At 42.9% G+C, this 27,418-nt stretch overlaps 1 protein-coding gene across 1 annotated transcript in view; it reads right to left on the bottom strand.

Annotated features, from left to right (window-relative positions):
• LOC144690796 (myosin-16-like) overlaps positions 1 to 8,852 on the bottom strand; it is a 75,366-nt gene extending 66,514 nt beyond the window's left edge. Inside the window, exons 1-4 of the mRNA XM_078558613.1 lie at positions 8,664 to 8,852; positions 7,214 to 7,357; positions 5,255 to 5,411; positions 2,613 to 2,640 (exon numbers count right to left, since the gene is read on the bottom strand). Coding sequence (XP_078414739.1) covers positions 2,613 to 2,640; positions 5,255 to 5,411; positions 7,214 to 7,357; positions 8,664 to 8,828 — 494 coding nt within the window. The 5' untranslated portion in view covers positions 8,829 to 8,852. The remainder of the gene's footprint in view (positions 1 to 2,612; positions 2,641 to 5,254; positions 5,412 to 7,213; positions 7,358 to 8,663) is intronic.
• Between the last annotated feature and the right edge of the window lie 18,566 nt (positions 8,853 to 27,418).

The following is a 27,418-nucleotide window of genomic DNA, read 5'->3' as shown; positions in this document are numbered from 1 at the left end:
TGGTGTCGGGCGTGCTCGGCAGCGTGAGCGGACAATGTGGGAAGAAGGCCAGAAATCACAACGGTTTCACAACGTCGTGAAACAGGTTTGCGATCATCTGCTCAGCCTATTGATGGTGAGCCGCATTTCCCACCATCGGAAGTCAGGAACCTCATTGTAATACATCTGCATATCATTATAAGGCCAGCCCGTCGGACTCAGCACCCCCCTGCTGGATTGTCTGCCCTTGTTGGCGTGACAGCACGCCGATGAGTTTCACAACAGCACATAAGTGTCATGCACCTGGCGAGCTGCACTTCACTCAGGACTTCAAGTTTCGTTTGCCTACCTTGCTTCGGGCAGCACTCACGGTCATCAGTGCCAGGCTTCACAGACAGCACCACATCACTTTTAGGGGGGCTCATGGGCAGGTCTCTACCTACTAGACCAGCCGTAAGGTGGGGGTGGCTTTGTAGGCTGCAGGACTAGGGCTTGCTAGGGGAAGGGGGAGAAGTGGCCTCAGGCAAGGGAAGAGGCTGCAGGGTGAGAGCTGCACTGGGTAAGGAGGGTATCCCAGGGTGTGTGTGGGGCACATGTTGATCTGTGCAAGTGCCCTCAAGATGGTGAGGGCTGAGGAGGCAGTCACCAGAGGAGATGAGGCCAGATGGAGAAGTGAGGGTGTGTGTGAGAGAGTGAGAGGTGATGTCCCTTCAGCGAGTGAGTCCAGTGAGTGAGATGCCAGAGAATGTGCGATGGGTTTGAGTGTGTGAGTTTAGAGTAATGGGATGGTTGCCTTACCCTGGTGGCATGGATGAGATCATTCATCCTCTATCTGCATTAGATGGCCAACCCCTTCTGTGCAGCATTGGCGCAGACCACCACTGCCATCGCCTACCAAATCAGAGTGATAATGTTGCTGCCCCACCAGCGGCTAGAGCGGGGGATAGAGGACATTATGGCAGGCCTCCACAGCATCCAAAAGGCACTCAAGGAATGTGACTAAACCAGGGGGTTGCAGTCTTTTTGCCTTTTGGGGCCATCCTGTCTTCTCATAGGGCAGGATTTTCCCTCCGTTGGGGTTGAAGTTGAAGTGCGGGCGCGCAGAGGCGCGCCTCTGATCGGCACCCCCAATCGGGGGTGCACGCCGTCATTTTACGTGGGTGGGCCAATTAAGGCCCGCCCAGCGTGATGTCCGTATGGAAACACTATGCGCTCCCTGTGCGGGCGGAGAGAGGAATCCCTAAACCCAAGAGTGCGCTCTTTCGCACATGCGCACGGAAGAGCGCACTCATCTCCCTGAGGCAACGTGCTGCCCCAGGGAGATTGCCTCTACTGTCAAAAATATTAAAAATAGAAAAAAAAATTCCCTGACATGTCCCCTCATGTGACACTGTCACATGAGTTGGGACATGTCCATAATTTTTTAAAAAACTTTAATTAAATTTTTTAAAACCTAATTTAAATTTTCAGGTAGATGGGGGCTCAGCAAAATCAGCTGTGCACCCGCCGACCTATCAATGGCCAATTAAGGCTATTGACAGAGTCATTAAAGTAATTAATGGACCTGCCTGTCCAACCTTAAGCCCTGATGGGCATTAGAAAAAGCATGAAACCTCATCCCGCCTGTGGATTGTATGTTTCATTGTATGTTTTCAAGAAGGAGTTAGATATAGCTCTTGGGGTGAAAGGGATCACAGTATATGGGGAGAAAGCGGGAGCAGGCTATTGAGTTGGATGATCAGCCATGATCATAATGAATGGCGGAGCAGGCTCGAAGGGCCGAATGGCCTACTTCTGCTCCTATTTTCTATGTTTCTATGTTTCTGTGCAGCAGTCGTGGGCTGAGAGCACTGAGAGGTGTGCATGTGGTTGCACTTTAAATATGGTGCCCGGCATGATGAAGCGGTGAGGGTGAATGAGACCCCACCCGCCACCGAAACATCGTGTTTCCCGGGAATGCATAATTAATGCGACGGGTTTGGGATGATACGGCGTGAGAAGCCACCATTGCGACCAGTGGATAAAACATCGTTTTTCCCACTAACTACCGCACTTGGTGCAAATCTGGGACAGTTCCGCCCAGTGTTTCTGACTGCTCTCAGCAAGCTTGGGTTCCACTCGGCCCTTCAGATGATTTTCTGAGTACATTTTGTCTGGGGAAGCCTATAACCTTCCAGGAATATCCTTCTCAATAGGTGCGGTGTAGGCTAAAGATCCAAGCATTGCCTCCCACCACACTCCCACCGCCCCACCAGAATTTCCAAGCCTCCTCCCCATAAGGAGGAATTCTAATGGAACAAAGTATGTTCCACCTCATGTTCCACCCTGCTTCTGGAAGTTACATGTACCCAGGTCCAGGATGGAAATTCAAGCCCATAGCATGTAACATCAGAGCTGGAGTGGTTCATGAGACCCATCAGCAATGCAGTCTTATCAGCAAGATCCATATATCAAAAGCAAATATAAAAAACATATCCTCAGATTAACTGTGTCCTTTTTCATGGAGATTTACTAGTATTTTGATACAACTGGAATCATCCATACTATTTTTCATAGTTATTGGGTTCTAATTATTCCCAACAGTTTACATTGTGAATAAAAACCATAACAGATTCATATAAATAGGTACTTACGTGATGAGCATGGATTGGTTTTCTCGCTCTGCCAAAAAATTAAGTTAAAAAAAATTATCAGAAGGCCCACGTGCATTATAAGGACTGTTTTACAATGGTGAAAGATTACAGTACTGAATTAGTGATAATGTGCTCCTCATTTTGAGCACCATTTGCATATACCTCTGACAAATGATGGCAGGTTCCTATGCAAATGTTGCTGGCATCACAAGAAACTCTGTTTGATATTCCTTTCCTGTAATTCCATGCATTCAAACTTTAGTTTGCACCAATTACTTAAACAACAGTCCTGATTCCTTGAAGACCAGCAAGTATTGAATAAATTACTATTGAGTGGATAACTGCAAGGTGCCACGCCCTTGGTCTACACCAGTCAAACATCTTCTCCACCCCAGCACTTCAGCGAATGGATGGTTATGGAGTGCCACAGCGTAAATTGATGCACCTTGTGATACATGTGTAAAAGTTGAATCTGATTGTACTTATGTGATGGTGATTTTGAAATGGTTTGGAATGTGCTTCCAGATATTTTATGAATAAAGTATATTTTTCAAAAAAAAAAGTAAATTATAAACTGTGATGCTTGAAGATCCTCAATTTTAAAACCTACAGTCGGCCCAGTGCATTTCTCTGTGGTAAGTACCCTACAGTGATAATCGTGGTACTGTCGCTGAACTGGTATTCCAGATATCCAGGGTAATGCACCAGGGACCCAGGTTTGAATCCCACCACAGCAGATGGTGAAATTTGAATTCAATAAAAATCTGGAATTAAAAGTCTGATGATGACCATGAAACCATTGCCAATTGTTGTAAAAACCCATCTGGTTCACTGATGTTCTTTAGGGAAGGAAACCTGCCGTCCTTACCTGGTCTGGCCTACATGTGACTCCAGACCCACAGGAATGTGGTTGACTCTTAAAATGCCCTCTGAATAAGGACAACTAGGGATGGGCAATAAATGCTGGCCTGGCCAGCGATGCCCACATCCCTTGAATGAATTTTAAAAATGTACCTGTAGAGTTTTCTTCCTCTTTAACTGAAATGTCATGTTTACATTTGTAAATCTAACTAATATTTTTATTACAGCTAATTTTTTTAATGATTGCAGATCAGTCTGTATGTGAGTATGACTGTACATGTGTGTGAGTGCCTGAGTGTGAATAGGCATGAGTGCGCATGTATGCATGCCCAAAGCATTTCTGATCCTTCCCCTGTGACATAACTGATATAGTAGCATAATTACTATTATAGGGCTATAAATGAGAAGGTGGTTCTAGGTGTCCTTGAGAAATGAGAAGAAAGGGAAAGGTGTACAAGATGAGAAAGAGAGGGAGAGAGATAAAGTGATATACAGACAGAGTGACAGACAGACGGACTGAATGACATAGAGAGGAAATGGGAGACACACAATGAGTGCAGGAGAATCACAGGCCTAGATTTTCACGTCTTTGTCCATGGCTCCTTGATGAAAATCCAGTCCACAGAGTGGGAGACTTAGAGAGTTTTTTTTAATATCCTTTCATGGGGTGTGGGCATCACTGGCAGGTTCAGTACTTTTTGCCCATCCCTAATTGCCTTTACTAGACCATTTCAGAGGGCAGTTAAGAGTTAATCACATTGGTATGGATCTAGAGTCGCATGTAGGCCAGACCAGGAAGGCTGGCAGATTTCCTTCATTCGAAAACCAAATGGGTTTTTCCAACAATCAATGATAGTTGCCATGGTCGCCATTACTGAGACTAACTTTATATTCCAGATTTTACTAATTGAATTTAAATTCCACCAGCTGCAATGTGGGATTTGAACGCATGTCCCCAGAGCATTAGCCTGGGCCTCTGGACTACTAGTCCAGTGACATTACTCGTACACCACCATCTCCCCATATAGAGAGACATACAGAGAAAGTGGGAATTATGCAGAAGAAAAAGTCTAAAGAAAGGAGAGACTTAAAAAGGAAAGAGTGAACGAGGCAAAGGTTTGCTGTGATGTCTGTTGCACAATTAAATGCTTTCATTTCCTAAACATGCACTATTTTAAGTTCAGTGTGCTATTCAGGATGCTCAGCTTCTGAATTAAGGAAAACCTATTTAAAACACATTCTATGATGCAGACAGAGCAAAAAATTGCTTGCATATAATGACACCACTATTCCCAGCCAGAATAGAGATGATCTCCCATCAATCACACCTGGAGACTGCATGCTGTAAGTGACTGGGGTGAATGTTACTTCGATAACTTGTATTTAACTATCCTTCATTCACTGTCATTGTCTAGAGAAATCACACTGTTTTTATCAAGTGAAGTTGCTGTAGTTTCAGTCGTGAGTTCTGTTTCCTCCTACTCTTTTTAATTAGATTCTGTAGACCATTTGCTGTCGTGCTAAAAAGGCTTTTCTTGTTGAGTAAAAAGACTTTGTTTGATCCAAGTCCTGACAAAAGATCTGCCCTGCCTTTAACTCATTGACTGAAACAGTGATGTAAATAGCTGTTCAACCGAAAGCTTCCCCGCCCTAACAACGTAAGTTTGCTTAAATGTAAAATGGATGTGGGAAGATTCATTGATTAAGAAAGGGGTTTAAATACTCAGTACTTTCAAAATGTTTCAAAACATTTTAAAAAAATCTTTCCACTCGTCTCTTACCTACAAGCATGTCATGGTAGGCGTTGTCTGAGATTGAGAAAAGGTGAGGGGGCATCTCATTGCGTTTCTTGCCCTTGTACATGTTAGCCACTCTGCTACCATAGATAGGCAGCCACTTGTACGGGTTCACCGTTACACAGAACAACCCAGAATAGGTCTACAAAATAAGGAAACATAACTAAAATGATGTGTCGCAATTTTGATAAAATAGTTACATACTATTAATTTCATGAGTGCTCAGCAACATGAATGATAAAGATCCACCACTGAACTGAATTTACTTGGAAATGACAATGCATGAAAGAAGGATTGCATTTATATAGTACCTTTCATGGTCTAAATACATCCCAAAGCACTTTACAGCCAATGAAATACCTTTGAAGTGTGGTCTCTATTGTAATGTAGCCAATTCACACACAGCAATGTCCCACTAATGGTAATGAGATAATGACCAGGTAAGCTATTATTTTAAGTGATGTTGGTTGAGGGATAAATATTGGCCAGGGCACCAGGGACAACTTCCCTGCTCATCCTCGAAATAGTGCCACGAGGTCTTTTATGTCTACCTGAGAAGGTGGACAAATTCTTGGTTTAACAGTTCCACTGAAAGAGAGCAGTTCCAACAGTGTAGTGCTCCTTCAGTAGCCTAGATTTTGTACTCAAGTTTCTGACTCACAGCTGAGAGTGCCACCTACTAAGCCTGTTTTATAGTTTCTTCTGCACACTGCCATATGTGGTTGTACACCTACACCTAACCCATTATGTGGATCTGGAACATCTGGAACATCTGCAATGGAGAATGTACAGTGGAGAGTGATAATACCTCTGCTACCAGCTCTGACATTGATTTGGTATTATGGACAGCAACCTCACTTGTTTCAACACTTCAAAAAAACAGTTTCTGCATGTCTCTTAAAATCTATACATTGCCCATCACTTTTCATATTCGATGACTCTAGTCCATCATGTATCAACATTTCTGGTTTCCGGCAACCCCATGGAACTTTTACAGCTTCACCATAGTTCCAGGAAGCTATGTTTTCCTATATTCAAGCACACCTATTTCCATCTAAAACACTTAAATGTCTCTGAAGTTCAAGTTATTCTAAAACTAGAATACTACTCCTGTAACCAGGGAGGTTCTTTTAGTACATATGCCTTTGGATAGGATGTAAATACACCACTGACCTCTCTCCCTTCACCATAATCTTTCTCACTTGCTCTTATGGTTAGTGTCCCTAAGATTTCCCTTGTTCCTTTTAAGCTTTAAGCATGCCTTCTGACAGTTTACAGCTTTGCTCTATAGCCTTACATTGTTAAAATCAACACTTATTACTCAGTCTTCGGCTTTAACTCACCTTTTCCCAGTCCTTGGAACTCCTTTCGTCTCTCTTTACTGGTACAGCATTCAGGACTTTCAGTACAAGCTCAGCATCACCTGACCTCTGTTCCCTGTACTGAGGTGTCAGCCTTGGCTCAGTGGTAGCTGTCTTACCTTTGAGTCAGTAGGTCATGTTATAACTCCAGCACCTGAGGACATAATCTAGACTGGCACTTCAGTGTGCTACCAAAGAAGTGCTGCTCTGTCAGAGGTAACACCTTGCATATGAAATGTACAGGGCAGGGAGAAGGGAGTTTTTCCAGCATCCTGGTCACACATTTGGGCCTTAATAAAGTCCATCAAAACAGATTAACTGGGCATTGTTATTGTTTGATAGTTGTGGGAACTTCCTGTGTATAGATTGGCAGAGATTGACTGCAAAAATCTTTAGGATATCTTGCAAATGTGAGAAGTATTTTATAAATGCAAGATCTTCCTTCCTTCCTTCTCCTTTCTTCCCCTTCTTTCTTTCCCTTCCCCTTCCTTCCTTCTTTTTTTAACTGAAGATATTGGCCCTTCACACTGGTTTCTTCATTTTTAACAAAAATAACACAAATTAAGAATCTTGTGTGACATACATAGATTCGCATTTTGATGTAACGATCACGCAGGTTCACAAGAACGCTGGCCTCATTTAGAAAGGTCAAGTTGGCCATGTCCGTGGCTTGGTAAAACTTTGGTGGATTCATTTGTTGAACATTATCCTTCTTCATGGTCAGAGTCTGAAAAAAAATTGTACAGAATTTAAATATAATGTGTAACTTACATTATTTTAGATTTGAGTAACACATGACCATCGATTAAATTATAAGGATATCTTTACCATTGATTGCTACGAAGAAAAACAAACACCAAAGCTGTAAATTGCATAGCTTGCCCTGATTACCAAGATATTTATTTTAACTATATCACATCATATAAAAATGGAACAACCAGAAAGTCAAAATAGCAATGATCAGCTTGAAGCTCTGTGTTTTACCATTTGGCTTCTATGGAAGTCAGTGCATGTTCCCTAATTTTTTGAAATGCAAAAAGTTTAATTCACTTTGATTTTTTTCTTGGTCTCCTTTTTCACAGATTCACAGATTCGTTACAACACAGAAGGCGGCCATTCGGCTGTCATGTCTGCACCAGTTCTCTGAACGAGCAATTCACCCAGTGCCACTCTCCTGCCTTCTCCCCATAACCCTGCATATCCTTCATTTTCAGATTCTCCTTGCCATTCAATTTTTCAAAAACGTCTTCGTGACTGTGCTTTATTTTGTAAAATGAGGACGTGTTCATAATATATTTGCGTGCACACAGCATCTGATACTCACCATAAAGATCACAAGATAAAGAACAGATGAGAGAGGTCGTTTGGACCACATAGCTCATCTTTCTAAAGGAACCTATGCTTCTTCCATCCACTTCCTTCAATGCGTGTAACTCCCTCTTGAGTGATTCCAGAGTTTTTGCCTCCAATACGCTATCCAGAAAGCCATTTGTGGCATTGACCACAATGTACAAAGAAATTACTTCTCACATCTGTCCTCAGTGTTTCCAGTTTTAGTTTGTACCTATGTCCTCTTTTCTTACAGCTAAAGCTTAATTTAGAACCATACCATGGATTAAGCTTTACTATTCCTATTAGTGTCTAATATACCTCTAGACATCTCCTTTCAAGGTTGAAGAGCCCACTTTCTCTTGCATCATTTATTTATATGGTTGGTTGGCTGAAGGTCACATAGCATCTGGAGCAGAGAAGATGTGATGGAAATTCTACTCAGCATTTGCAATAACTCCAACACTGATCCTGATAAGTTGAAGCTAATTCCAAGTATAGAATTCATGATATTTACACCAGCTACTGAAAAGGTCAAATTCGGGTAAATATTATAACCCCTCCAATCTCCTATTATCAAAGCAAATGAAGTGAGCACTGACGTTCACCATTTAGCAAAAGATGCATTAATGTCGTAAAAAAGTGACATGTAGGTGCTTTTCTTTATTTCCCTCAATACAACTTGAAAGATAATTTTTACTTACTTGATTCTTGGCAGTCTTCAAAGTGACTTGGTCACCTTGCTCAGACTGGATCTCTGCTGCAATAAAACCATCTTTTTCATCCTTGATCCAGCAGGACTTCTTAATGTCGTAGGGCTTGCTCATATAGTCTAGTTTCTCCTTTTCACTGGGAGCCAGAAAAGGCATGGGATCGATATCATCTCCACACTCTCCTTTGCCAACCATTTTGAAACTGAATTGATTGCAGAGAACTAACTCGAAGAGAACGGAGAACCCTTTGAGAGTGCAAAAAAAATAGAAAAGCAAGCTAGAAAGGGAAAACTAGTTCAATGATTTTTTTTATTTCTGCAAGCCTACTTAAGTTGTCCTAAAACTCACCAGCATGATATCCCACTGTAATTCCTGGATATATCCACCTGTGACATCTGTCACTGGCCTTACCAAGTTTAGAGGGGTGGGGGGAGCTCACGTAGGACTGGATTTTCACGGAGTCAGGCCAACTCCGGAGGCTTTTACAAATAGCGGAAGGGACCAGGAAGCAGATTTCCCACCACCATTTCCTACAGATCCCATTTTTGTTGGCGGGGGAAGAGGATGAAGTGCGATTCACACAGGAAGATGCCCAAATTCAGCTGGGCCATTTGAACTTAGCACTGAGTTCAAACAGACCCCATTCTCGTTGTTCCAAGCGCCCTAACCCGCAGTGCTAAATTTTTGGAGGATACAGAAATGCTCATGACCTTAAGCTATTTAAATCCCCAGCCCTTTAAAAATGAAAATTAACAGGCTGAAGCCGTCAATTAGTGCAACAAAAACCAACACCCGCTGCTGGAAGAGGCCCTTAATTGTCCACTTAAGCGGCTCAATTAACCTTTGGTTGGAGGGCCAGTGTCCCTGACACTGGTAAGATGGCATGGCAGCAGAAAGATGATGGGCACTCCAATCCTTACAATCCCTTGCCGTTTTATGGGCTCCTCCGCCTTTTAGCTTATCACAAGAGGGCTGGTAAAATCCAGCCCCAAATGTTCCCCTCACCATAACTCTGTCTCAGCATACCTCAGTCATCTCATCCAACAGCACATTTGTACACATGACTCTGCCATATTCCTTTTTCCCTGTTCCCTGTGCCCACAATCAGTGTTCCTTCTTTATGTCCCACCCCCCATTTACCAACTCACACACTCCATTCAAAACTTCACTAAAACCTTTTCCTTTGACCATGCTTTTACCCTTCCTTCCAACTTTCTCTTTTCCTTTATTTTTCCCCTCAGCTTTTTCCATTATGACAAGTGGCTGAAGCATTCGTTGTGTATGTGGAGGCTGTGATAGAAATGTTAACTGATTTTCATTTCTTAAAAATACCTCCAAATTCACTCACAAAATAAATATGAATAACACATAATTTAAAATCAACCGACATTTATAGTCAATAATATAGCAAGTGATTAAAGAATCATGGTTGTTCAACAAGAGATAAAATTAACTGTTTAAAGATTTTTTTAAAAAGAAAACATCTTATGCTGAAATTGCAAAGTAAAGCACAATTCAAGCAACTGATGCTCTTACTAGAGGATTTTTTTGAACAATTCCTCAAAAGATGCAAACAGAATGCTTTAAGGAAGGCCGTAACTTCTGTTCAGGATTGTAGTGTTTGTTTTGGGTATGAAATGGTTTAATATATATAGCAATCCCCCAGTGAACATCATAAGATAAAATATCACAGAATCACAGATTCTTACAGCATAGAAGGAGGCCATTCAGCCCAACATGCTTGTTCTGGTTCTTTGAAAGAGCTAATTAGACGCATTCTCCTTCCCTTTCTCCATAGCCCTGCAATTTTCTCCCTTCAAGAATATATTGAGTTGCCCTTTGAATGTTACTATTAAATCTACTTCCACCATCCTCTCAGGCAGTGCCTTCCAGATCACAACAATTTACTGTATTTAAGAAATATCTCCTCCACTGACCTCTAACTCTTTTGCTATCTAAGAATTTAAAAAGCAAATTTCCTTTTAATAAAAACTTGCCTTCTAGCAAAGTAGTTGAAATGACAAATATAACTTCATAATAATCACAACTTCATGTCATTCTAAGATTTGTTGATAAATTTAATGGGCATGTGAATGCATTAACCAACCACCAAAAAAACGTTATTACCAAATCACTTACCAGAGATGGGGCAGAAGCTGCTGTGCAGTCTTCTTGGAATTTGCCTTTTATACTTCACGTAATATCCTGAGTAAGCAAAAATCATTCACAAGTGTTTACAGAAAAAAATCATTAAGTATCCTTTATTGGGCATTCATTGGCTACTCCTGATCCCCAGTGTATGGCGCAGTAAATAGCCGGTTTCTAGGGAATTTTAGAATCCAACTTATGTCCATAAAAGGGACAGGAAACAGGTGCAATGTTGTAGCTTGGAAACTGTACTGTACTCAATATATCAGAGATCGAGTTGCAGCGTTGCTTAAGGGGGACATTAATAAAACTGCTATTTTAAAAAATTAAAGCATTAATTTAATTCATAAACTATTTTTGTATTAGGAAAAAGTTTTTGTGAAATCATTAACTTTCCTTATTGTATGTTTAGACAGAAAGTCACTTTTGTTTTTGTTTAGCTTTTTTTAGTTTGACTGGACTCCATGTTGAGTTCTATATATTTCAGATGTTCTTTACCCACCCTGATACTAAAAAGAAAGGAAATTACACCATACAAGCAAAACTAATGATAGATTCTTGTATTGAGAGCACAAAGACCTTGTTTCAATAATTCAGCTGTTTCATTTTGCATCTCAATGCAGGATATTTAAACTATGAAACAAAGAGTTTTCTTTTATTCTTTCATGGGGTGTAGGTGTCGCCTGCTAGGCCAGTGTTTATTCCTCGTCACTAATTTCCCTTAAGAAGTTGGTGGTGAACCACATTCTCGAAGCTCTTCAGTCCATGTGTTGTAGATACACCCATGGTACTGTCAGGAAGGGAGTTCCAGAATTTTGATCCAGTTTGTTCTAATTTAGAACCTCGAGGAGCAGAGAGGGTGGAGAAACCAGATCTTTTGAAATGGGGTAGGAGAGATGAATATAGTTGCAGCCTACTGTCATTAGTCAGCCTTGACTACCCAGCTCTGCTTTCTTGAATCAAGTTATCCCAGTGTCATTAAGCATATTACTGCAGTGCAGAAGTGTGGGGTTATTGGTTGTACTGATATAATTAGGAGAGGAAGCACTGTAACTTCAGTAGTGCCCCGTCTTTGGGACCTGAAGCTTAGAGGTTGTGTGTTTGGAGGATAGGATAATTCCAATCACCCTAATTTACTCAAGTAAGACTCTTTGAAAGGTAAACCTGCTAACTGTTGGAGCCACAACTGCCTTTTAGACCCATTGTATTACTTATGTGTTTACTCAATCCTGATTTAGAGGTATAACTCTGTCAGTACAGGTATCATTTTTTAAAATAGATAAAAATTTCCTGAAAAGAATGGCTCACACAGTAGGGAAATGCTTGAGATTTTGTTGTTCATGTCACAGGACTCCCTGTTATTTGATTTTGCCTCAGATGGTTCAGAACGAGGACTCACATCATTTAGTGAAAGAGCAATTTTAGCAAAATATAAAATGTCTTTAAAAGGAAGCTCTGTGGATATTTTAGAAATCAAGTTTAAACAAGGCCAATAGTCCACGGATTTTGGAAAATAAGCTGACATTTCCAATAACCTACCTCCCAAATCAATGCAACGGTAAGAAACAAATCTATTTCTTGAAAAGGAGCTCTTTTCCCTAAAAGTAAATCAAAATTTGTGGCAGTGAAAGCATTTAAGGTCACAGGAATTAGTAAATGGGTGCATCCAACACTAATAGCATTGAACTATAGAAAAGTTAAGGTGCAGAAAGAGGCCAATCAGCCCATCATGTTTGCGCTGGCCGAAAAGAGAAAAAAGAAACTAGCTGCTCATTTTAATCCCTGGTCCATAGCCTTGCAGGTTACAGCGCTTCAGGTGCAGAACAAGGTACCTTTTAAATGAGTTGAGTGTTTCAGCCTCAACCACCAATTTAGGTAGTGAATGCCCACCACCCCCTGGGTGAAAAAGTTTTTCCTCATGTCCCCCCCCAATCCTTCTACCAATCACCCTGGTAATTGATGCCTCAGCTAGGGGAAACAAGTCTTTCCTGTCTACCCTATCCAAGCCCCTCATAATTTTGTATACCTCAATTAGGTCACCACTTAGCCTCCTCTGCTCTAAGGAAAACAACCATAGCTTATCCATTCTCTCCTTGTAGCTGCAATTTTCAAGCCCTGGCAACATTCTTGTAAATCTCCTCTTCACTCTCTCCAGAGCAATTATGTCCTTCCTGTAATGTGATGGCCAGAACTGTACACAAAATTCCAGCTGTGGCTTAGCCAGCGTTTTCTACAGTATACACTGAAGGCATCCCAACTCACTTGCCCATGGATAGTTCATCAAAATGTCTAATGATAAGGATATGCCATTGTGAGGCTTCCCATTGTAAAATTAATAAAACAAAAATATAATTGAATGAAATCTAACCAGTGAAGAACTTATTCTCTTTAGGGATTTGGCACAGATTGCAAGTCAGAAATAGAAGAAACTGTATTTGACCAGAAAGGGAGGTATGAAAGAGTAATGTATACAAAAGCATGTATAACAAAATAATTCAAGGTTGTTTTCTCAGAACTACTTCTAAAATTTGCACTCATCTGCAAGGTTGAGGTTGATGGACCATTCATTGCAATTGGCCGCAACCCTATAACTCAAGAGTTATTCCTGGTCACAAGACCATTGACATGATAGTTGTAGCATCACAGAAGCAAGGGAAGAAATGCCTTGAGCAAGGCATGGGTTTATACATTGTCTCTGTTGACTTGGAAATCATCTTTGATACATTTAGCAAGGAAGAACTCTGAAAGAGCTGGTTCCAAACAGAACCTATCATCTACATAGCAGCATATTGGTCAAGGTGACTACAGATGGAGAAATGTTGGAACTGTTTCCTATATCAAAACAGTGAAAAAGGTTGAATTCTTGTCCCAGGCCATTTCAACATTTCTTTGCTGCCATGTTTGAACTAATGGCAAACTTTTCAAATGAAGAAGATGCCAAACAAAGATGGAAACCGATGAGAAAACCAAGCATGAGTGTTTCTTTTCTGATAGTTCTGCTTGCTTATTTGAATGACTATTTGCAAACCATCAGAGAGCATTGGAATGACTTAAGCTGAGGAAAAAAACTGAAGCTTCAATCTGCGTTAGGATCTCATTAGAAAAATATGTGAGCCATGCAGAAGTACGAGCTAACACATCCATCAGGACCCAGACTCAATTGCTATCATTATACTGCATCTTGGTTACTATACACACTGAATGAAATAATAATGCAGTGCAACCAAAGGCTTGTATAAGGCCAGTTTGTAATTTACAGTGCTTGCAAACATAAAAAAGCATTATGCACTGATATGCTATTTATTTCTGTAAATTAAAAAAAACATTTGTGACAACCTTTCTCACTTTTCAAAGATTCTCCTTACAATTAAACACTCAACAGAAAAGCAGCACTGTGGGGCTGCAGGAAATAACCGCAACATACATACTTCATTCTGCAATTAAAAAGCTTGTGATACTTGGCAAGATTAAAATCATATTCAGCATTAACCAAGCAAGCTCATTGGTCTTTTTACCATCCCCTAAAAGGACATTTAGCACAGCATAGAATTCCCAAGAAACATGCTGTTAATTGATTCCCCCCTGGGGTTTGAATACAATCCAATCAGAGTTGAGCTAATGACTTCTGAACTTGTTTACCAAATCTTTTTTTGAACAGTTACTTCTTGCCCATGAGAATGGGTAACGTATAAAAAGGGATTACAGACAGCACCATATGTTTCATTTGCTGATTGGGGGTGGGATGGTGGTGTAACGCTAGTCACTGGATTAGTAGGCTAATGTTCGGAACACATGGTCCAAATCCCACAATAGCAGCGGTTTAAATTCAATTAATTAAACAGTTAAATTAAATAATAAATCAGGAATTCAAAGCTAGTCTCAGTAATGGTGAGCATGAAACTATCAATTGTCTAAAAAACTCATCTGGTTCACTCATGTCCTTTAAGGAAGGAGATCTGCTGTCTTTACCCAGTCTGGCCTACATGTCTCCAGGCCTGTCCCACAGCAAAAACAGAATTATCTGGAAAAACTCAGCAGGTCTGGCAGCATCAGTGGAGAAGAAAAGAGTTGACTTTTCGAGTCCACATGACCCTTCAACAGAACTGAGTATAGTTAGGAGAGGGGTGAAATTGCTGTCTCTGAAATAGCCCAGCAAGCTACTCAGTTGTGGCAAATAGGAATGAGCAGCAACTGCTAGCCTTGCCAGCGATGCCCATATACTATGAAAGAATGAGTAAAAGCTATCTTGTTGAGGTTTCTGAATTTGTTTAATTTATACCCCAGAAGCATGATGGTAGCTCCATAATCTGATTGCAAATCAAAGGAACTTTCTGTAGTTTTGTGTAAAAATTAGAGATGCTGGGATTGACTCCTTAGAGGGCAGAGAGGTTAAGTGGAAGTTTAATACAGATGTTCCAAACTATGATGAGTCATATGTGCAAATGCCATGTCACATTTCTGAGGCTGGATTCTTGTCTCCCAATGGAAATGAAATGCTGAACTTAGGTTTTTTTTTGCTGGAAAAACAAATTTCCTCTGCCTTTCCAACCCCACACTATTTTTGTGTGGCCTTTTGGCAGGTTGGGAAGGCCTTGAATGCAAAATGTACATGCACCTCTTCCGATGTCAGCGTCCCCATCGTGAGGACCATAGGAAAATTGCATTTCCTCCCGCACATTATTTTCATGTGCTGGTGCATATTTTGGAAGCCTTAAAAATTGCACCTCCTTGGGGAGTTCATGACCACTGGTAGAAACCTGCTGGAGTGTTGGGAACATTCTGAAAGGTAAGTCTAAAATGTTTTAACACTTTCAAATGTCACTATTAGATGCCGTATTGTAATGTAGATGTGTTTTTGATGTAGTGATTCTTCTTGGGATCTGTCCTGCAAAGATAAGTTGAGTCTTACATTGACCACCATGTGTAAGTGTTGTCATGCATAACTGTACTTTTTCCAATGGAGAAAGTGCCACAATGCATTAAAAATAAAAAGTCCTGCCAGCCTTTGCTGTCATGTCTTTTGCTGTGATGTAAATCACCACACTGAAAGTTGAAAAAAAATCTCTGCACCTGCTCTCCACTATTGTTTGGCAGGCACTCTACTTTGAACTAGAAATGGACATCATTCTGATCTGTCAGTTTCAGGTAATGTAGCTGGAAGCTTTTGATATGACAGATGTGGCCATTATGAATGCTTGGCTTGGTTTCAAAAACTACAATGGCTTCATCTCAGCAGGTGGTCTGTTAAGCCAAGAATGATTGAAACTTTTAAGAGGCTGTAGTAACAGAATATTCCTTGATGTGGTTTTTTGTTTGTTTACAAACCTTGTAGGCACTTCAACGATTTCATTATTTTACACTGGAGTAGTTTTTTTTTTCTTTCCAGTATCAATAGTAATGTGTTTGAATTCAGGGTTTTATTTAAATTGTCAGAAATTAAATTTTTTTCCCAATAAGTTTAAAGCAATTCCCATTGCATATTAGATATTGGGTGAGTGGCTCAGGGGGATACTTGGTGGCATGGAGTTTGCATGGAGGTGGTATGGGTGGTTTGAGGAGGCATGGGGTGACATGGTTGATTTGAGGGGGCATGGGATGTCATGGGGAGGATTGGGAGGTGAGGAGGGAGACAGTTGAGGTTTAGGGGATGTTTAAATGATCTTGGGAGCTGGGCTGCTGTGTTGGTGAACTTTCTAACCAGCCCGCCTGCACACTCACATTTCTCACACACTCCATCATGGCTTGCAAAATGCATTGCAAACCCCCTGTGCGAAAAGACCCAGGCAAAATAATACATCGGGTCAGGTGTACTTTTTGGAAGGTGCAAAAATGCACAGCTCAGGTTTTCCCGAACCCACATGAAAATCCAGCCTCTGGTGGCCAAGGTGGAGCAGCTCTGAAGATGCTCTTGTTTTCAGAACAAATTTACTTGCCATTACATGTCTAGTGTACACATAACATTACCAACGACATGTTGCGACAAATAAATGTGTGGTGAACAATAACTATTGCAAATGCATTTCAGTACATTGAATGTTACTTTACACTGCAAAATTACAATTCATAGTATCATCCATTCATGCCAAAATATTTGACACATACAGCCTAAAGATCCTATTAATCAATAAACGTCCACTGAGGAACAGGGGAGGAAACATATTGAAGAGACAATCAACAAAGGCAATCCCCATGTACCTCCTAGATGTTGGGCAGGTGCTCGGGTAACACGCTGTTTGCCCAAGTACATGGCTGGGGAGACTGCAGAGATGATGTTGTTCAGTGAAAGACAGGTTAAATATAAATTTGGTGACTTTGTTTCGGGCCATGTGCTACCACACTTGTTTATATAGAAAACTGAGGAAAAGAAGGAAAAAATTCACACCTGAAGGGAGTATCGGTTGGTGGATGGACATTACAGTGTTGCAGCTTTATCCACAGCCCCAGTGGATGTACACATTTTAACAAAGGCTTCTATGGTGGAAAGAAAATTCAACTGAGAAAAAAGCTCCCACTTCCTAATAGAAGTACAGGGTGAGTGGTTGGGGATGAGGGCAGTCGTGTCTTCTGAGTCTTTTGAGCCTCATTTAGTACATTAGACAAGACACTCTTTGCCAGTAGAGTTAATTTTCAATAGCCCAGGTTTTTGCTCCTGGGTCAGGTGCACAGAGATGGGAGAATTCCGGCTCTGTGAATCCAACCTTTAAAAATGGCCACCTGTGGTTCTGATAATTGTTCCGGGGGTGGAGGGCAGTCTGGATTCAAAGTCGGGCCTGCTGCCTCCTGATCGAGTGTGGAGGCTGCCAGGTGCAGAGGTGGGCTGGGCAGAAAGCCTGCCTTTGTGCTCTGGCACTGTGTTGAAGTAAATAAAACAAAGATTGAAGCCCTTCAGTCCCCACTCCTCACCCCCTCATTCCCCACACACTCCTTAAGCCCCATCTATGCCAACCTATGTCACCTCATGACCCCTCACACACTCCAATAGCACCTCAGACCCCTTATGCCAACTCATGTTCCTCATCCGCCCTAAGACCCCTCATGCCCCCATGCCAACCCATGCCCCTCCACCCAACCCCCATGGCCCCTCATATCCCCATGCCAACACATGTCCCTCTATGCACCCCCATGGCCCCTCAAATGCCCTATGCCCACATATCCCCATGGCCCTTAATAGCACCTATGCCAACTTAGTGCCAACCCATTCCCCCCACCCATCACCCTTTACTCTTACCCCCTACATGCCAACCCACTTAGTATCCCTTGACAGTTCTTTGCCAGTTTTAACAGTTCTTTGACAATTCCAATTAGTTTCTGCATCCTGGTGGGGGATGGAGGTGTAGAGGGATTGGACGTCCATGATGAAGAGGAGGCAGTTAGGGCCAGGGAACTTGAAATTGTTGATATGATGTAGGGCATCAGGGGAATCACAGATGTAAGTGGGAAGAGACTGGACAAGGGGAGAGAGAACGGAGTCAAGATAGGAAGAAATGAGTTCTGTGGGGCAGAAACAGGCTGACATGATCGGTCTTCCAGGACAGTCCTGTTTGTAGATTTTGGCTGTCTGAGTTTGGGAGACTATGAGGTTAGAAGCTGTGGGGGGAAGATCTCTTCTTCCAATCCCTCTACACCTCCATCCCCCACCAGGATGGTATGAGGGCTCTCCACTTCTTCCTTGAACAGAGGCCCGAACAATCCCCCTCCAGCACCACTCTCCTCCGTCTGGCTGAACTTGTTCTCTCACTGAACAATTTCTCCTTAAACTTGTCTCACTTCCTCCAAATCAAGCCATTGTTTCCAGGACTGTCACTGACTTCATCTCCTCTGGAGTTATGCCTGTCTCTTTATGGGGTTTGTGGAACATCCCTTGTTCCAGTCCTACTCAGGCCCCCTCCCACAACTCTTCTTTTGGTACATCGATGACTGTTTTGGTGCCGCTTCATTCTCTCACCTGGGCCTGGAAAAATTTATCAATTTTGCTTCCAATTGCCGCCCCTCCATCACTTTCACATGGTCCATCTCCAACACTTCCCTTCCCTTCCTTGACCTCTCTGCCTCAGTTTCTGGTGTTAGACTGCCCACCAATATTCATGACAAGCCCACCGACTCCCACAGCTACCTCGACTACAGCTCCTCACACCCTGACTCCTGTAAGGACTCAATCCCATTCTCTCAGTTCCTTCACCTCCGTTGCATCTGCTCTGATGATGTAACTTTCCAAAACAGTGCTTCTCACATGTCTTCCTTCTTCCTGAACCAATGTTTCCCACCCACAGTAGTTGACAGGGCCTTCAACCGTGTCTGGCCCATCTCCTGCACCTCCGCCCTCACATCTTCCTCTCCCTCCCAGAACTACGATAGGGTCCCCCTTGTCCTCACTTATCACCCCACCAGTCTCCACATTCAAAGGTTCATCCTCCACCATTTCCGCCAACTCCAGCATGATGCCACCACCAAATACATCTTCCCTTCACCTCCCTGTCGGCATTCCATAGGGACCGTTCCCTCCGGGACACCCTGGTCTACTCCTCCATCACCCCCAACACCTCAACCCCCTCCCACGGCTCCTTCCCATGCAATTGTAGAAGGTGCAACACCTGCCCCTTTACTTCCTCCCTCCTCACTGTCCAAGGGCCCAAACACTCCTTTCAAGTGAAGCAGTGCTTCACTTGCACTTCCCTCAATTTGGTCTACTGCATTCGCTGCTCCCAATGCAGTCTCCTCTGCATTGGAGAGACCAAACGCAGACTGGGTGACCGCTTTGCGGAACACCTTTGGTCTGTCCACAAGCATGACCCAGACCTCCCTGTCGCTTGCCTTTTCAACATCCCACCCTGCTCTCATGCTCACATGTCTGTCCTTGGCCTGCTGCAATGTTCCATGAAGCTCAACACAAACTGGAGGAACAGCACCTCATCTTCCGACTAGGCACTTTACAGTCTTCCGGGCTTAACATTGAGTTCGACAACTTCAGATCATGAACTCTCTCCTCCATCCTCATCCCCCATTTTCATCCCCCTTTTTTCCATATTCATTGTTATTGTTTTTAATTTTTATTAATTTTTTTTCTCCACTTATTTTCATTATTATTATTTTTAAAATTTATTTCTATTTTCTTTCATTGTTTTATCCCCAGCTTTTAGTCTATTTTCGATCTTTCTTCTCACCACCATCCCCTCCTCCCACCCCGCCCCCACTAGGGCTATCCGTCACTTTCCAGTGGTCCGGCCATTATCACATTTTGCTTTCCTAATGGCACCATTAGCACCTCATTTAGCCAGTACCACCACCATTAACAACTCTTTGACCTTTTGTTTATGACATCTTTTGCCATCTCTCCTTTGCCTCCACCTATTGCTGACCTTCTTTCCAGCTTCACTTGTTCCACCCCCTTTAATCAGTATATATTTCACCACATCTCTACCTCCCTTTGGATCTGTAGAAGAGTCATATGGACTTGAAACATTATCTCTGTTTCTCTCTCCACAGATGCTGTCAGACCTGCTGAGTTTTTCCAGCATTTTTTGTTTTCGTTTCAGATTTCCAGCATCCGCAATATTTTGCCTTTAAATTAAATGCTCCGTCCTGTATGGTGGCAAGCTTTGGAAGTATTATTGCAGCTGCACCCACCCAGGTAAGTGGTGAGTATTCCATCAGAGGCCTGAATTCAGCCTTGTAGATAGGCAGGAGGTAAGTCACTCAATACAGCCTGTGCACAATCCTTGCAGCCATAATTGTTATGCTCAGTTCAGACATATGGGTATTATAAATTTTTAATGCTATTTTTAAAAGCCACATTTTTAAAGATTACAAAAGATGGTGTCTGGGGATCTCCAGACTTCTCTTGTTGATTGAACCTACCCTGTCTCCAGAGAGAAGAAATGAGTATATTATTGACTCATGTGACTCGTTGTGGGGTCAGACCAGATGGTAAACAAAACCCATTGACATCTCTTTGTAATATGATGGTTTGCCCTTCAAACACAAATGCCTTTGGCTGTCCGAAACCACAGGTGTGAAAAGCTACAGTCCTGAAATGCTTATCAAATTGACACACCATCTTGTTTGGACAATGACTCAGCACGAGATATGAGGTCACATGGTTAAAGCAGCCATTTCTGCTCCCTGCTTTCAAAACCTAACAGCAGAATTCCATCAGACTTCACAAAACAATACCAATAGCAAGACTGCTGCAATCAACTAAGCAGCCACGGCACCCAACAGCAATACCTTGAAAGAGAAATAAGGATTCTTCCTGTTCCAAATTCAAGTTCACCTGACAGACCAGCCTCCTGGCAGAACCTTCACAGCTACTAAGAAATCTCTGCTTATCAAGACCTTCACTCCAGCCAAAGCGCCAACTCAACTAAGAAACATCAGACCTGTGATGAAAGAGAGACTGAGATAAATATAATTTTTATAACTATTGTTTTTATCTTCATCTGTATCTAATTTTGTTTGATTGTGTGATAGTGTGAGTGCTTCGCATGAGTGAGACATTGCGTTTTTGTTAACCTGCTGTACAAGTGTATGGGAAATAAAATATCCGTTCACATTTTTAAATGCACACAAGCTTGCTGTTGGGGTATTAAAAATTAAGTAAACCACCCCGAGGGTAAGAAAACACACACATTTGCATACAAACATATTGATCATGGACAATAAAAAAGGAAACACATAAAATTCATAAATGGCATAATGTTGATGTGATTGGTTCAGCTCAACTTCTGGTCAATGGCGAGAACATAAGAAAGAGGAAGAAAGAAAAAGGAGCAAGCATAGACCACACAGCTCCTCGAGCCTGCTCCACCAATCAATACAATCATGGCTGATCTCCTGCCTCAACCCCAACTTCCTGCCCACTCCCCATATCCCTCGATTCCCTGAGAGACCAAAAATCTATCAATTTGAGCCTTGATTATACTCAACGATAGAGAATCCACAACTCTCTGGAGTAGAGAATTCCAAAGATTTACAATATTTTGAATAAATTTCTCCTCATCCCAGACCTAAATGATCAACCCCTTGCCCTGAGACTTTGCCATCATAGTCTAAGTTCCCCAGCCAGGGAAAACAATCTCTCATAGTCTGTCCTCTCAAGCCCAATCAGAATCTTGTATGTTCCAATGTGATCACCTCACATTCTTCTAAACTCCAGAGAGTATAGACCCAATGTACTCAGCCTCTCATCAAAGGACAACACCCTCACCCCAAGAGCCAATTTAGTGAACCTTCACTGTACTGCCTCCATTGCAAAAAATTCCTTAGACCTGGAGATCAAAACTATGCACTATAGGCCAGTGTGTTGTTGATCAGGGACTCCACAAGGTTGGTGTTTTTGATTGTTAGAAGATGGGTGATTGGGATTTCTCTTGTCCAAGATGCTCATTAGCTTGTACATTGACGGCGCAAATGTAATTTTCAACCTAAGGCTGAATGCTGTCAAGTACATGAAACACATTGACAATTTTGTGGTGTAATACTTTGGACATAATTCTTGTAGTTGTCAAATGCAATTTCCTAAAACAGGTGCTTGCTTATTTCAGAATTGCTACAGTTTTGACAATACTTACGACACCTACCACGTTTGTACAAATGGTTGATGTTGCATGCCGTGGTGTTGCTGGGGAAAATAATTGCCACAGCGTGAATGAAAAATTGATCATGGAAGAAAAGATAGCAGCCACTAAATTCTGTTTGATGTGCTTGTTTCCAGAAGCTGAAACTGAAACAACCTCATGAAAGGAAAGCTGATCAATTATCATTTGATAAAGTACAAACAGCAGAGAGCAGAGGCTGGATATTCATGGTCCAAATCAGGTTGGAACTGAGGCAGGCTGCTAGAAAAAATGGCAACGATGTAGAGTGTGCTAACACCCTGTCTCCATTCCCAATGTCAGCAATTTCCATGAGGGCGGAGGGAGAGCATGGGCTTGTAAACTCACCCATGCTTCTAAACCAGCCAGTTAATACTGTTGAGGGCTTGTTAAAAGTCTGTCCCTGTAAAGGTTTTGGATTTTCCTGGGGTTGGCCAGTGTCCAGCAGCTCTCTGCCTCAGGTGTGGACCATTCTGGGACTGAGGAGACAAGAGAATGTTCTAAAGGTGAGTGTAATGGCTTTTATCAGAGGTGGAAGTTAAAATTTGCAGCAGCCCAGCACAGGTCATGGGAGGAGTCAGCATTAAAACTGTATCAGTTCAGGGGGTCATTGCCCTCCTGGTATTGTTTGGCCATTGGAATAGTGGGCAAGGGCACCAGTGCATCACCCAGGTGACAGATGCCCTCTTTACCAAGGCTGTACAGCACATCAGATTCACAACTGATGTTCCATCACAGGCTCAGAGGGCACTGGGTCTGGCAACTGGACTGGTCAAGTGGTGCCCTGCAGTACCTTCCTGAAAGGATCTTGGTCATTGTGGTGGTCTGCTGCATTCTCCATATCATGACCCTCCAGAAAGGTGTGGGCCTTGAGGATGATGAAGCCCTGGAAGGGGGCAGTTGATTGGGTAAGGAGCATGAACATGAGGCAAGGGAGGAGGATGAACTGGAGGCAGAGGAAGATGACACTGAACAGAGAGTGCACCTCTGCATGACAACATGGTATCCTCCTGCCACCCTCTAGGAAGAGGACTTCCCCCTTCTCCCTCATTGGAGGCGTCTGGCTCCCCTGTGACATCTTGCTTCCCTATGGAAGGCAGTGGAAAGCTTTGGCAAAAACCCTTTTCCTCAGGACAACCAGCAGGCTCAGCGGTGGCTGCCTCGGGTGTCTAAAACCCGCCTCATTCGTGCCCCCACCAGGTTTAATTGGACAGGAAACCCGTCTCCCTATTAATTCAAGGTTCACTGCCTTGAAAATGTGAACTTCAGTCAGTTTCTCTGAAGGTGGGTTTCTGACACAGAAACAGAACTCTGTGGTGAAAATCCAGCCCTAGGTATAATGTTTGTGAGGCTCTGCTTATAATACTCAGCTGTTCGCAGCCTTTCTCAAAGGATCATTGTGCCCTCCCAGGATGACTCAGACCAGATAACTTGCCAGAGACATCATGACAAAACATGGACATGGAAAACTAAGCCAAATACAGTGCGATAGTTTGCACTAATTTAGTTAGCAACTTGTGCTGTCTTCCTTCATTGAACACCACAATATTAAAGCTCAACAGCAACAACAATTCTTATATTTGAAATGCATAACACATATAGATGTGGAGGTCTTGTGGCGCAGTGAGTAATATCCTTCTGGGCTATAAGCTCCGGGTTCAAGTCCCACTCAAGGAGGTGCTTTCATAACATGGCGAACAGGTTGAACAACCTGTAAGTCCTCCCAATATGCCTGATGGCAGGTGGTAAGAGCAGGAGAGTTTCCTGGTCAGCCATTCTGCAGAAGGTAATGCCAAACCACTGCAATAATTTGCCAAGCATAATTATGGACCAATCCAATGGAAGCCCATGGTTGCCAACACCCGTTTAGGGCATGGTACCTGAAGGAGGAGTAAGGTCACATATAGAAACCTTTACAAAAGGGAGAAAGAGGATGCTAAGCAGGAGGTGAAAGAAATTAATGGAGCAAAAGAGCCAGAGAGAGCAAGGCCTTGAGGTTTAAGGAGAGAGGCACAAACAGGAGTGACTGGAAGAACAGCCTGCAATGTTGGAAAAGGAAAAGTGTAGCAGTAATCCAGAATTAGATAGAGGATGATTTACATAACAAGTGCAACTATTGGATGGTCTTGAATTAAAGACAAAGATCTTAAAGGTCTCCTTGGGGCTGAGCACGAGTGGAGTTAGGTGGGAACAGGAATGATGATAGTAATGGGACCTTGGGCCACTGTATGCCATATATGTAGAGCTGAGGAGGGCTTTCATCAGAAGGACTTCTGAGAAATCAATCCTGGAGAAAGTTAAACAGACAATAGTGTGGAGATGAAGAAATTCAGCCTCACAATAGATGATGGTGGCAAGGGCGTTGAGTTAGACACTGTCAGTACAAATGTGAGAATAGTCATTTGCATAAATGCAAATTAAGTCATGTTTTCCAAGTATTCAAAATGTGAGATTTAGTTCTGATTTTCAATTTCTTCCCTTTTATTTCTCTGAATTCCTTTGAAACTGTTCAGCCTCCTTTCAACTTTACAATTTTGATATAAAATAGTGAACCCGACTAACACACACTGTATCACACAGTGAACCCCGCTATCACACACTGTATCCCACAATCAGACACTGTATCACATGACTGCAGACACAGGGCCCTACTACAACACCCTGTATCCACTATCATACACTGTATCACACCATCGTACACTGTATCCCGCTATCACATCACACTACCACACTGTATCACTGTATTACACTATTACACACTGTATCTACTATCACACACTGTATCCCGCAATCACATAATGTATTCCACTCTCAAACACTGCATCTGTTATCACACACTGTGTCTATTATCACTTACTGTGTCAACAATCACACTCTATATCCTGCTATCGTCACACACACTGTATCACACTATCACACACTATATCTGTGGTTACACACTGTATATGCTATCATATTGTATTACACTGTCACACACTATATCCATCATCACACACTGTATCTGCTATCACACACTGTATAATGCTATCACACACCGTAACCTGCGATCACACACATTGCGTATCACACTAGAACACGCTGTATCACACTACCACACATTCTATCCATCATCACACACTGTATCCACTATCACACACACTATAATGCTATCATACACAATATCCTGCTATCACGCACTGTATCCTGCTATCACACCAGAACACACTGTATCACGCAACACACTAGATCCACCATCAAAAACTGTATCTGCCATCACACTTTGTTTCCACTATCACACACAGCATCCTGCTATCACACGCATTGCGTATCACACTAGAACACACTGTATCACATGACCACACACTATACCCACCATCAAACACACTATCCATCATCACATATTGTATCCACCATCACACACTGTATCACACTATCACAGACAGTATCCTGCTATCATGCACTGTATCCTCTTATCACACACACTGCACATCACACTAGAACACAATGTATCACACTGCCACACACTATATCCTCTATCACACACTGTATCCACCAACACACACTGTATCCGCCATTGTCTACTGTATCCACCATCACACACTGTATCCATTATCACACACCCTGTATCACGGTGTCACACACTGTGGCCGGAATTGTCCCAGATTTAAACTAAGTGCGGTAGTGGGCAGGTAAACCGACGTTTTACCCACTGGCTGCGATGGCGGGTTTTCATGCCATATCGTCACAAACCCAACATTATTTATGCATTCCGGGGATGCACGCTGTTTCCTTAGCAGGCGGGCTCTAATTTGCCTGCCCATGCCATCACCTCACTGCTTCATCACGCTGGGTGCCATATTTAAAGTCCAACCGCACGCACACATCTCAGTGCTTCCAGCTCACAGCTGCTGCAGGAAAGATATCCACAAAAGGCAAAAAGACTGCAGCCCCCAGGTTCAGCAGCGCATCACTGGAATGCCTTTTGGATGTCCTCTACCCCTGTTCTGGCCGCAGGGTGGGCAGTGGTGTGACCAACCAGGCTTGGGAGGTGGTGGCAGCAGTGGTCAGTGCCTTCGCCTTTCAAAACAGGATAGCCACCTAGTGCCACAAGAGGATGAATGATCTCCTCCGTTCCGCTAGGGTAAGTCACTCTTCTCATCACTCTCAACTCACGCACTCACAAACCCATCATACATCCACAGGGCCCTCATTCACTGCCAGTTCAAGGGACATCACCATTCACTCTCGCATATTTACTGTCGTTGTCCTCATCCTGTCCATAGGACCACTCACCACCCACACAGGCCAAGCATACTTATCATCCAGTCTGGCAGGCATCCTGCTTACATTCTCTCCAACTCTATTCATGCAGGACAAGCTGCACACAACAACAGGGAGAGGTCGCAGACCAGTGGATGAACGCCTGAATTCAAGGCCCTCATTGACTTTGAAAACAGAGCCATCCAGCTGGCCAGCAAGGATCTGGACTGGTCCTGTGCTGACAGTGAGGTCGGCGATGCTTGACCAAGTGAGGATCCAGCAGTGCAACATCCAGCAGACAACCATGCTGTGAGTGATGTGTCCTGTTTCACAGGCCACTGCCACGTACTAATTATCTCCCCTTGCTTCTGCAGGCTCACCCAGGAAACAGCCGACAGAGTCCATGGCCCCGGGTTTCCCATCAAGCCCTGAAGAAATCTCTGAAGAGGAATCAGGAGGCACCGTCCTTGAAATCCCATCATGGTGCTCACCCACACCCTCCACCAGTGCAGAGACACACAACTCAGTGGGACCTAGCTTTAGAATACTCTTGGGATCACAATCCGATGAGTTCCCAATGTCGTAAAACCAATCGCAGCATGTTGTTCACTCATGCCACCAATCACATCCGATGCCAGTGGGCACTGAAAATTCCACCCTGTAACTGCCATCACACACTGTATTCACTGTCACACACTGTCATATACCACGTGCTTCTATTACATACTGGGTCAATTTGTCTCAATATCTTTGCTGTTAAAGAGCCAC

Source organism: Cetorhinus maximus, chromosome 15 (genome assembly GCF_964194155.1).
Source record: "Cetorhinus maximus chromosome 15, sCetMax3.hap1.1, whole genome shotgun sequence".
Classification (NCBI taxonomy): Eukaryota; Metazoa; Chordata; class Chondrichthyes; order Lamniformes; family Cetorhinidae; genus Cetorhinus; species Cetorhinus maximus.
The sequence above is the reverse complement of the archived record's forward strand: the minus strand, read 5'-3'. Positions and strand labels throughout refer to the sequence as shown.